Source organism: Meleagris gallopavo, chromosome 9 (assembly GCF_000146605.3).
Source record: "Meleagris gallopavo isolate NT-WF06-2002-E0010 breed Aviagen turkey brand Nicholas breeding stock chromosome 9, Turkey_5.1, whole genome shotgun sequence".
Taxonomy (NCBI): Eukaryota; Metazoa; Chordata; class Aves; order Galliformes; family Phasianidae; genus Meleagris; species Meleagris gallopavo.
Window position 1 is genome coordinate 793,142 of NC_015019.2, and position 11,599 is coordinate 804,740.

Consider the following 11,599-nt stretch of genomic DNA (forward strand, 5'->3'; position numbering starts at 1 on the left):
GGCCGGAAGCGGAAGTGGGCGGTGCGCTGAGAGCGACGGTGCCGCGCAGCGCCTCCGAGGTTTCGTGCGCTCACAGCACCCCCTGGCGGCCGCGCCGCGCAGACCTCCGAGCGGGAAGCGAGAATGAATGAATGAAAGCGAGCCAGACGGACGAGGAAGGTTTTTATTACCATTTAATTTTTTTTTGCATAATTTAAAAACGAAAAATCTTTAAAAACTGTTAGCTGTAATACAAATCCTTTTATAGTATAAAATCAAGTCGCCAGTGTATGTATCAGTACCAGACGCAGAGGCGCGGGGCCGGGGCACGGCCAGCCCGCAGCGCCCGCGCCTCCAGGCGAACCCAGCGCAGCACCGGGGTCCCGCAGAGCGGGGTTAGCACTCAAGCGGTGAGGCTGCTCTAGTATAAATCCCACAAATAGCTACGGCTGTAAACCAAGAAAGCACTTCTCCATCCGAACGCCCTCAGAACAGCGCGACTGCTGAGCTGCTGGAGGCGGCGTGCACGGCCACAGCTGTACTGCAAGGATGCTGAGTGTTAAAGGAATGGTTTGCGAGCTGAAAGATTAAAATTGGTCTTCTGACACAAAGCCTCTTGGTGAGCGATGGCATTCAGAGCGCGTTTCCAGGAATTAAACACAAATCTTGAATGGTGTGGGAAACTCAATTTGGGGTATCCCGACCTGCTGCCGACAGGGCGCAGCCGTGTGATTGTGAGAGATGTGGTTGTCACCTGTCCACAGGAAAAATAATGCCTGAGGAGCTGAGGGAATGGATTGTAGACTGAAGCACTGCAGTACGTACAATAAAATGCACCAAGAGGTGGAGGAAGAAAAAAGAAAGATCCTAAACGGAGAGAATGCCCACTGAATGGAAAAGCTCAGTGCATCTGTGTGCTGCTGGAGGTCATTCTCACGAAGAAGAGATGCTGGAATAAACGAGCTGTCAACCAGCAGGAGCTTTGCTCCCAACAGGAAGGCAAGGCACAGACATGCAAGGCACCTAAAGGACTGCCGATGAGGTACTCTGAAATCCGGAAAAAGTCTCTGAAGTCCTTCCAAGTTCACTTTCTGCTCAGTTCCACCACCGTTGTGTCCATCTCCTCAGTGCTGCTGTGCAATCTTTCCATTAAGTGATCTAGATGGGGACAGAGCGTTCTAGAATAGCATCATCAATAACATAACCCACTGAAATGAATTGGTTAAGCAGGAGGATTTCAGCACACCGTGCCCTCTTCCAGTTCACACCAGGACGGCTGCTCTGCGAGCCCCCAGAAACGGGCTGTGTGCAACCAGAGCTCCTCACCTGCACAATGACTGCCACCCAGCCACGAATAGCAGAACTAAGAGATTTCAGTACGTCAAAAAAGTACAAACTTCTAAAAACAGTAGTAGCTTCAGTACAAAATTGCAAATAAAAAGAGGTGCCTGTTGTTGACATTAAAAGCCTACTTAAGAGCAGTTAAAACATATCACAAAGTTGTTAAAGTACATCTGAGTTAAGCAAAGGTTACGGGCTTGCACCAGGGTAACTAGACTGATGATAAAGGCCTGACCTGCATTATAAAAACATGTGCACTGGCTTAAATAAATATATTTTAAACATGATAAACTCTATTTACTCAGTTACTGAAATTTACCTACAGAAAATAATCTTGCATTACAAGGCACAGGATTAATTGCTGCCAGCACGTCAAGCCCACGCTAAAGGCCTACTACTAAAAGGCAGAACGTGGTGAGTTGAGGTCACCTGATGGAAATACTCCTGCAGGTGGAGCCACATCTGGAACAGCACTTCTGCAAGTGCAAAAGGTGCACAGGCATCCCAGACAACGGCACCTGGTGAAGAAAAGCACGCAGAAGTCTCCAGGTTTCTGCAAACATTCATGCATGACAGGCAACTGGGTGTTGCCTACCAACGTTAGGAACTCAGTGGTGCTTTACCAGCCACATATATTTGGGTTAACTGCAGTTGCTACCTATGGGTTGCAGTTTGCTGAAGCAGTACTTGTATGAGCATACATCAGATACATCAAAGTTGCAGTTAGTGTCAGCATCAGTTACACCAGCTGAAGAAAGGCACGTCCTCTTCAGAGAGGGGAATTAGGGCACAAATATGAACAAGTCTACCCCTTGTTATGGGTTTTGGTTGGTTGGTTTTTGGGGTTGGTTTTTTTGTTGTTGTTGTTTTTTTGGTATCATATAAAGCAAGGTCAGAATAACTCAAGATCCCTAATAACCTTGTTGATATATTTCCTGTTCTCTTGCTAAAATGAGGCTTTTTTTTCTGCCCAGTGCAGTTTCGCATGTGTGAGAATCACAAGGATGCAAGTTCTGAATGACCAGTGGAGGCTGCATCTGGACAAAGACAGCACTGTCAACCTCAGACAACAAAGTCCAGTCCAGCACCATTGGTTTCATACAAAGCATCTTTGAAGCATGCTGCTTTCGTGCCACCAAGCTCTAAGGTTAAGACTAAGGAAGGTTGCATGCACTCACTCCTCAGCTGGTCCCAGAATCACACACAACTAACAGTGTACATCCTGAAAATCACAGCCAGCTGCCACTCACTAGAGCTGCTAGAGAAAGTTAGAGAAGTACATAAACAGAACTTCCATTAAAACAGTTTACACTAACTGGTTACCCAGCAGGGGGGAGAAAATTGCCCAGGTAAATCTATCCAGTGACTGACTAACCTGGCAAACTTAACTGGAACTGTCAGAAGAAACCCACGTTTCTGTTCCCTGTCAACAGAACCTCCACATTTTCTGTCAATGATCTCCCGGAAAAAAAGAAAAACAAAAGAACACAAGGATTTGCTATGAAATGTCAGGTGGTGACTCCAAGAAGATAAAGTGAAACAATGAACTCTTCAAAGAACAAATGGGTTTCTACCCGAGTCTCCGGGTAGAGTCTCTCCATCAAAGGGAGAGCAGGATCACACTGAAAAAACTCACTTTGAGAATAAGTGTCATCTCAACTATCTCAGTCAGCCCAGGAAGATAATTTTAACTTCATTCTCAGGGTGTAAAGTCTCTTTGAAGAGTGAAATAAAACCTTAACTTGGTTTAGGAGATTACGGAAGGCTTGCACCTAATCTGCTCTCCATTTCAACAGCACTAAAATCTCCCATTTGAGTGATTCATCATTATCCTAGGTTCCTCACAGTAGGAATTTGCTTCTATTAACAAAATACCTGCAGGTGTTGCCTAGGTCTTGCTTATTGGATTAGATCTCTGTTAACTCCTCACATAAATGATCACAGTTCACTTCAAGGCGAATCTCAGTAATATTTCTGGCATTTTTGTATGTAAACAAATTGTTTTCAAGCTCTGAATTGGCACATTACAACAAATGCACAGCCAGACTTCTATTTGTGAAACCAGTTTGAACTGTAAATAAGAAATGGGAAAAACAGCACCTAGACTTAAAGCAAAGTTATCAGAACTTGTGCTTTCCATCAAATCTAGCAACTGGTAGCTATAAAGTAAAGAAGTTGGGCTTCAGAGAAGTCCCTTCCTTTGTTTCCCTCCACTATGTAAGAACAGAAGCCAAGTGATCCCCGGAGAAGCTGGAGACTGGAGCTTCAGAAATTAAGTATATATTTGACCTCTCCGCTGGAAAAAAAAAAAAAGAAGTTTTGTTTCAGTTTCCCTGAAGCAATAAGACTGCAAGAATATTCTTTGCATAAACCGTTTCTGCTTAGAGCTGTTAGTGCAAGATGCAAATCTTCAATTTAACACGTTAAAAAGCCCTCCAAAATTCTAGTCACTATTCAACTTTGAGCATCCATCAGCCGAGGTAACTACAATAAGACACATTTCCTTGTGTTCTTCTTTGTCACAGGATAAAGAACTGCACGCACAGCTTCAGCAAACACCTCCCGAACACCCTCCTGATTCAAGGCTGAGCACTCCAAATATTTGACTGCTCCAATTTGTTTAGCCAGTGAAGTCCCCTGTTGTGGGGTAGTGGGAGCCAAGCTTTGCTCTTTTAACTTTTTAACTGTTTCCAGGTCGTTTCTCAAGTCTCTCTTCGTGCCCACTAAAAGAATGGGAACATTGGGACAGTGGTGAGAAACTTCAGGATGCCACTTGTGCCTCACGTTTGCATAGGAAGACGGGCTGCCAATGGAGAAACAGATGACAAACACATTGGTTTGAGGATACGAGAGCGTGCGCAGACGGTCGTATTCCTCCTGGCCTGCAGTGTCCCAGAGATTCAGGCTAACCGTCCGGCCATCCACAGTCATTTGGGCACTGTAGTTGTCAAACACAGTGGGGATGTACTCTTCTGGGAAGGCGTTGGTGGTATAGCTGATGAGAAGGCAAGTTTTTCCCACAGCGCCATCTCCAACAACTACGCACTTTATGGTCTGCATTCTTTACCCAGCTACAAAGTCCTGCACAAAGCAAGAAAACAAGTTAGGAAAAGCACACTGAATGAAAGTCATTTTAAATAGATGCTTTTGCAAGTGTTTTTAACATCACTAACAACTCCTTATCGCAGCCAGACACGCTCAGTGCCTCGGAAGCCATAACGAAGAGCTCAGAAGCCAGGAAGACAATAGTGAAACAGAGATGCAACAAGTTGAAAGCTCTGTGACAACTGGCTGCTTTCCAACCACAGAAGTACAAATTAGCCAAATTCCCACAGTCCTGCCTTACGAGCAGACAGTTTCCCACAGGCAAAAGAGACAAGTCCTTGGGAAGTACCTGCAAGCAGAAAAGGAGTGTGGCCCCGGGCCCTGTAACAACATACTCTCTTGTTGTTGGGAAGTCCATCCACACACCCTCTACGTTGACACTTATTGCCTGCATACTCGACTTCCAGTCAGTTTATCACAAAGAAAAGTCCAAAAATGGTGGAATAAGCCAAGACAACAGTTGCTGGGCTGCACTGTTACTGTTTACTAAGGTAATTCACTCAACTCACAATCAATCAGACCTCGAGTAACTGCATTATTCAGGATGAGAAGTTCACAGTAGCATACACAAGAAAAGCTGGTTTTTGAAATATAACAAGAAATGGTATCCAGATTAGTATACATCAAGAATTTTTCCAAAGAAGCCAAGAACAGATTATTCTCTCTAATTGGTGACAGAACAAGCAGAACTTAATAGGCTTGAAGTAAAATAAAGAAAGCTTAGATGGAGTATTAGAAAAAACACGTTGTGTAAAAGACCAGCAATCAAACAGCCTTCCTGGGCAGGCTGTGGAAATGTTTCTTGAGAAACGTGTCCCTTAAAGGCTTTCTTATCCTGTTTCTGATACGTAAAGAGTAGGTTTCATCATTAAATGCATGCTGCCCAAACCTCAATTCATTCTAAGCACTTATTAAGGAACTTTCATGTACTTGTTCATAAGCACTGTGCAACACCTACAAGCACAGTCATTTGCTGCACATTTCTGTGCTGGAGCTTCCACCGCTCGCCTGAGCAAGAAAGAACTTGCATCTGCCTTCTCACCCAAATGCCTTTGGGGTACTATCAGTAATCCCCAACACACAACCAGCACTAAGTATGTTGCTTCAAACAAACAAACAGTGGGAGGAAATATATTGCACGTTCCAGAAAAATCACAGCTCCAAGAGCATCCACACAGCGCAGGGAATGTGTGAAAATAAGCAAGTCGAGTACTTCACTAATAAAAAAAAAAATAATCACAAAATTCCTTCCCTCCAACCTCCCCTTCAAGGCCATCCAAACAAATCAACAGCTTGTTACTATTAAATCTAGCTCTGTCCCTTCTGACACAGTCTGTACCTATATACTGCTATCTTCCCCCTGGGAGCGCACACGATTCCTCTGTGCTAGCTGGAAATAAACTGCCTTAAGCTCTGGCACTGCAACAGGCAACTCTGGAGTGATACTGACTTTGGTTACCACAACATACAGTGCTTAGGGAGGTATCAGTATGTACATACTTGCTATTCAAAAAACAACCGGCTGTGGGAAGCAGCACAGAAACCTTGCACCAGAAAGGCTCAGCAGGATATGTGATGGGATTGGAAGAAACAAGCAGGAGGAAGACATGGAAGCAGTTTTTCCTTTTGGAAAATGGCAGGAATGAAACTCCTAAAACATCACGAATTACCTGACATGTAGTCTGGCAGGTACTTCTGTGCTTTGGAAGAAAAGCACACGCATGCATTTCATCATACATCAAAACCATTGGTCACCCCACTTCAAGGCGACAGTCAAAAGTAAAGAAATATGCACACAATTTGAAATTGTAAAGGTAATCAGTAAGAAGAACAGCACTGACCAGCAAGAGCCAACAGCAGGACTGCATGTATTATTCCCAGTCAGCTGCACCAAGATTTTCATTTAACGGGACTAGAAGAAGAAAAGTGAAATCTGCCAAACTAGAGGCTTAAAAACATTCCTTGCATTTTGCAAAACCCAAGGTTAAAACTCTATTAAAAATAAAACTGCTGTAAGCATTACAAATTAAACATTTTTAGCATGTTACCACGAATATGTTGAACACTGTTCCTAGCACGGAGGGTCCAAGTGTTGCACAACTGTGAAAAGAGAAGGGTTGTATCTGAATGCCATAACACTGCTGCACCCAACCATGCAGCTGTAGCCCACTGCCCTAATTCAGCTTCCGTTCCCCCTTGTGGGCAGACCACAACCTGCTTTGACACCGGTCAGCATCGCAGCCCTCACACATCCCTAGGGCAGCCCTCACACATCCCCAGGGCCGTGTCCCTGCCCAGCAGGCAGCATGCCACCTTCTGAAGTGACCCAGAAAGGCTGAGCAGTGCTGCCATCCGCTGTACCGAGCAGAACCAGCAGCTCTGCTGCAGCCGAGGCAGTGGGGGAACGGTGGAAACGAAGCACAGAGCAGAGGAGCCCCATTGCTGCTATTGCTCTTTTGGAAACACAAACCACGAGCTCCCCCGAGGGCTCACCTATTAATTTTCAAGCAGAATGTCTCACAGGAAGGCAAGGCAGCCCAGAATTGCGTCATGATCTGCCCGCAGCACACGCTGACACTGCAGAGGGTCACTGCACCGGTAGTGAAACACAACGTAGGCAGTTTCATACAGTGGTGCACCATAAAGTCACATCACCTCGTGCTATCGTTACATAGAATAGCTTGATTCAATCTCGTTTAAAATGTTCTCAAATCAAAGATTATTTTTGTTGGGTCTTTATTTAAGAGGTCGGTTTGAAACACAGCGGTAAGGTAACAAAAGAGCTGGGAGGATGAGTGCTCTTACTGCATTAATATCTTAAATCACCTGACTAGAGCTTCAATTTTAGGAGAGCAACACTTGGAACAGGAAGCAACTCCATGCAAATGTGCCAAAGCACCAGGCTAAGAATGAATTACACAAAGATGATTAAAGAATCTGTGGGCTCTTAAGTATGCGTCCCTGCAGGGCTCCTTTCAAGACCTCTTAGCTGAAAGGAATCGTGTGTGGCATTTGCAGATAGAGAAACAAACGCAGACCAAGGTACAGGAATTAGCAGTACTGAATTCAGAGAAATTAACCAAAAGAAAACGTAGAAGGCAGCTGACACCATTGAGAAAGCTGCAGGCTGTGAGCAGGTGTAGTGAGAGTGAAATTCCACGTACAGTGGGTAAAAAAAAGGAGAACTGAAAAAAATAAAAAGAAAAGGGGGGTGGGGGGGAAATACAGATGAACACATCAAAAGCAAGGCTCAGAATAAGGCTGAAAATATAGAAACAGAAAGTTAGGCACAAGCTTCAAAGTGAAGTTTAAAGGTTACTTGGCAAGGGAAAGGAGTCAACAGAAAGTCCAAAGTAGTTGAGAGAAGTAATGAGAAGTAATTCTGGTTGCTTCACCGTGCCAGAGAACGCACCTTGATTACAGCTTAGGCAGGAGATCATCAGAACATGAAGAGCCCTAACAGAACGGGAATCATTTTGAAGGAATCAAGAAAACAAACATGAAATCCAGCACCCACAGAGCAGCGTTGCACAAAAGCACGCAGACGAGTTCGTTCTTTCTTCTTCATCAGTCTCTCTGAATTTCCAAACTGGCATTCCAGCTCGGGTTAGTTTTCTTCTCAGAGGATACTGCAGAGCGTGCTGTGTGTCTGCACACCTGGTGCCTCCTTTGGAATGTGCAAGATCTCAATCTGCGTGTTGAGGCATTGTCTGCAGAGCTGTTCTGACCTCATTCCACATTCTCTGCCATCGTTAGTGAGGACAGCTCTGCTCCTGTAACGCGGGACACTTGCTGGGGAAATTCACTCCTTGGGCTCCACATCCCCACAGCCGCCATAGGCAACATCACTGAACTCCTTCATGCTACATCAGAACATTGCTGGGGGAAAGAAACAACTTCTAGACCTTCTCCTCAGTACTTCTGAAAGAAGTTCCCTCTCCAGTGAGAGAAGGGAGAAAAAAATAAATGACAAAAGAGAGTAAAGAAGAACCTGAGCTCTTTTGGGACTTTCTAGACTTACAGTTTTGTTTTTTTTTTTTTTTTAACACTTCCTGCACTTTGAAAAATTCTCGGAATGGGGAACTATTTCTTAGCAGGATGTCTCTGCCCTCGCTGCCTTAACGCTGAATGCCTCTTCTGGGTGGATTTAACTTTGATCATTGCCCTTTGATAACCTCATTTTCATAGAGCTTGTCAGGTCTTCAACTCCTCTTTTCACTTTAGATGGGCCCCACTTTGGCCAAACTTGCAGAAAAAGCACTTGGAGTACAGCAAAAGTCACCTGCTCTGAGCTGCTTTGTTCTATTCTGCCATCACCTTTGCTCAATCCCTCCCTGTTTTGCAGCCACGCAAGTCTGATACTGTGTTATCAGAAGCAAGCAGAAGTCCAGAAATCTAAACAACTTAATTACTCATCTTCCAGTAACACAAACTAGATCGGAGATGATTCATGCTGTCCATAGGAGAAATCAGGGAGAACCTTTCAGCAGCGAACTGGGAGGACGAGGCACCTTGAAATTATATCCTACCATCCTCACCCGTGCAAAGGAGTTTATAAGATTTCTGATCTGTGTGACTTAGCCACCCGCTCTGACAGGAGGGATAAAGGGGCTTTCAGCAGCCTAATCAAGGCTGTGTTCCTATTCCATAACAGCTCAGTTTACTCTCCATTGTTTTAGGCAAGCGCCAAACAAGTGGACAAGTGCCAAACTCTCAGCATGCGTGCCAAGAAAGAGTGAAAAAAAGGCTAAATAGGAGATCTCATCCCTAATGCCCTGACCATTGCTTCAGCAATGAATGACCTACTTGGACTTCTGAATGCCTTTCAAAGGTTTCACGCTGCTTTCTGTCCTCCATTTACCTGGACACACAACACAGCAGCCAGAGGAGAAACAGAGAGGGGGAAACATGAAGCAGGCGAGGATTTCAGCAGTGCAGCAGGAGCCTGCAGCCCACGAGCCTGTTCTGTGCACAGCAGAACCAAGGGAGCTTGCTCTCTGCAGCTCTCCACCTTCAGGTTCAGTTCCATGCACACATTGCTGGCCTCTAACGTGAGCACAATTATCACTGTTTCTTCTTTCAGTGCAGACACTGTAAAGGCCTTCCTCTTCTTTATACACACACACACACAGGTTTCAAAGCCAAAAGAAACCACTCAACACCTTCCATGTAACATTTTGAAGATTAATACCCCTGTCAAATTAGGCTGGAATTGGATTATCTGCTGTTTGTTTGTTTTCCAGGGATGAGATATAAGCTTTGCAATCAGCATTTCTTAGGAAATGTGAAGAAAACTTTGTAACTTTGTTCCACGCGAGCTGTTTGAGCACCTCAAGCACACAAATCTCAATACATCAGTGCCCTTACAATACAAATTTTATGGGCACATGACACGAGCAACCACACGTCAACGAGTTTAAGTTCCACAAAGCCAAGACTGCAGTTCATTAGAAACAAGCCAATAAAACAGCTGCACAGCTGTGAAATAACACTGTGCTGAGGTGCAGCTGTACAGGAACTACAAACCAGAACATCTGTAGATATCTAAATCCCCACTACACGAAAACAAAACGTATCCCGCCGTAATCAGAAGCTGCAGGATATTAAAAATGGTTTTCCTCCTGCAGCCACATACAGAAGTATGGATTTGTCACAAGTGCCTTTCAGAATGTATTCAAACGCAAATGAGTGATGTGCTTCATGATAAAGGTGTAAGACCAGGACTGCTGGCTTCACACAGCTCAGGAGAAGTGAGCAGTTTACCCTCCTTTCCACCCTCTGTAGATGTATTCATTACAGGTGGTTTAAAACTAAAGAGAAAAAGGCCTCAGAGACCAACAGGGTGAGGAGAACCGACCACGCTGCTGGATAAAGAACACATCCAGTTACAGCTTCCCTCATTTTGATTTGAGGTGGGGAAAAACAAACAACAGCAACACTGCATCTGCTTTCCTATCATCTTTTTTCACCTGGCGTTCAATGACAGAGCATAAACATTTTATTTTGAAGAAAAGTTGGAAGAAAGCCACTGCTGTATCAGAGGAGAAATGTGTCCACTGGGAAAACCTGGCCTTTTTCCTTTAAAAAAGGCACCCGCACCTCCTTGATTCTCTTTTGTTTTCTCTGTTTCTCCTCCTCCACCTTCAAATTTCACAGGGAAGTAAAACAAACAAACAAAATGGCCTTGCTCAATCAGCAGTAGCCTTCAGAAGTCTCTTTGAATAGCCTTGATACAACTAAAACACAAGTTAAAGCACACAGCAAGCACGCGTTTGATCATGACTACAATATTGCAGTATCTGCCACTCTTTTGCATCAGCTGTCGCTCTTCTAAAAAGTCAGCAGAGGTTCCAAGTGACAAAGGAAGCTCTCAGCCATCCATCAGACCTACACAATTAAGTAAAGCAAAGATAGAAAAGACTCCTCTTACAGATGTAACTTCTCTAACACACGGCCTGAAACAGCATGACAACACTCAGCACTGTAGAAGAACCACCATCTCATCACATAAGCAAATCAAACTGCACATTCATTTTCTTCTCACTAATTGCAAACCACAGACTTCATTCCAACATCTCCATAAGGTTCCGCTGACGGGGAATACTTCAAAGCTTCTTTTTTGAATGGAAAAGCCAAAATGACAAATCGTGCCTCCCAGCCATAAGTTCTCTACGGAAAGCTGAGCATACGTGAACAGTGACAAACCAGGCAGCGTCGGTCTTCGTGCCCAGCACGGATTGCAGAGCAGAGAAGAGGACTTGAGGCACTTAGAGCCAAGGCTGATCCCAGCACCCAATGAAGCAGGCACAGGGAGCGCAGAGGGCACAGAGAAACGGACAGCAGCACGTAAAGACCGGGGTTGGAGCTAAAGATTGAGTTACGCTCACCACAGAGAGCTCCTTTGTCGGGACGATACCTGAAAGCGGCCAGCGCTCCGTGCCGGCAGGGCGCGTCGAGGCCGCGCTTCCCTCCCGCTTCGAGCTCCTCACGGGGCCGCAACGCCGCCGGTCGGTGCGAAAGGACCGAAATTCAGCTCAGCTCCGGGGCCCTGCGAAGGAACGGCCCGCAATCGGCAGCGATGAGCGCGGCGCGGCTCCGCGGAAAGGGAGAAAAGTGGCGGAGCGGAGCGGCGCGGTGCAGCCGCACTTCCTGCACACCGCCGGGCAGGAAAACG

General features: G+C 45.3%; 1 protein-coding gene across 2 annotated transcripts; it reads right to left on the reverse strand.

Annotated features, from left to right (window-relative positions):
* Positions 1–149: 149 nt before the first annotated feature.
* On the reverse strand, positions 150–11,593 carry LOC100547676 (rho-related GTP-binding protein RhoG-like). 2 transcript variants are annotated; one of them, XM_010715000.2, is made up of 2 exons: positions 11,342–11,593; positions 150–4,401 (listed from the first exon to the last, which is right to left on the reverse strand). In XM_010715000.2, the coding sequence occupies exon 2, from the start codon at positions 4,378–4,380 to the stop codon at positions 3,805–3,807; it is 576 nt and encodes a 191-aa protein (XP_010713302.1). In that variant the 5' UTR covers positions 4,381–4,401; positions 11,342–11,593; the 3' UTR covers positions 150–3,804. The 2 variants fall into 2 exon arrangements, with proteins under 2 accessions (XP_010713302.1, XP_010713301.1); XM_010714999.2 differs by having other exon boundaries at positions 11,313–11,593.
* Between the last annotated feature and the right edge of the window lie 6 nt (positions 11,594–11,599).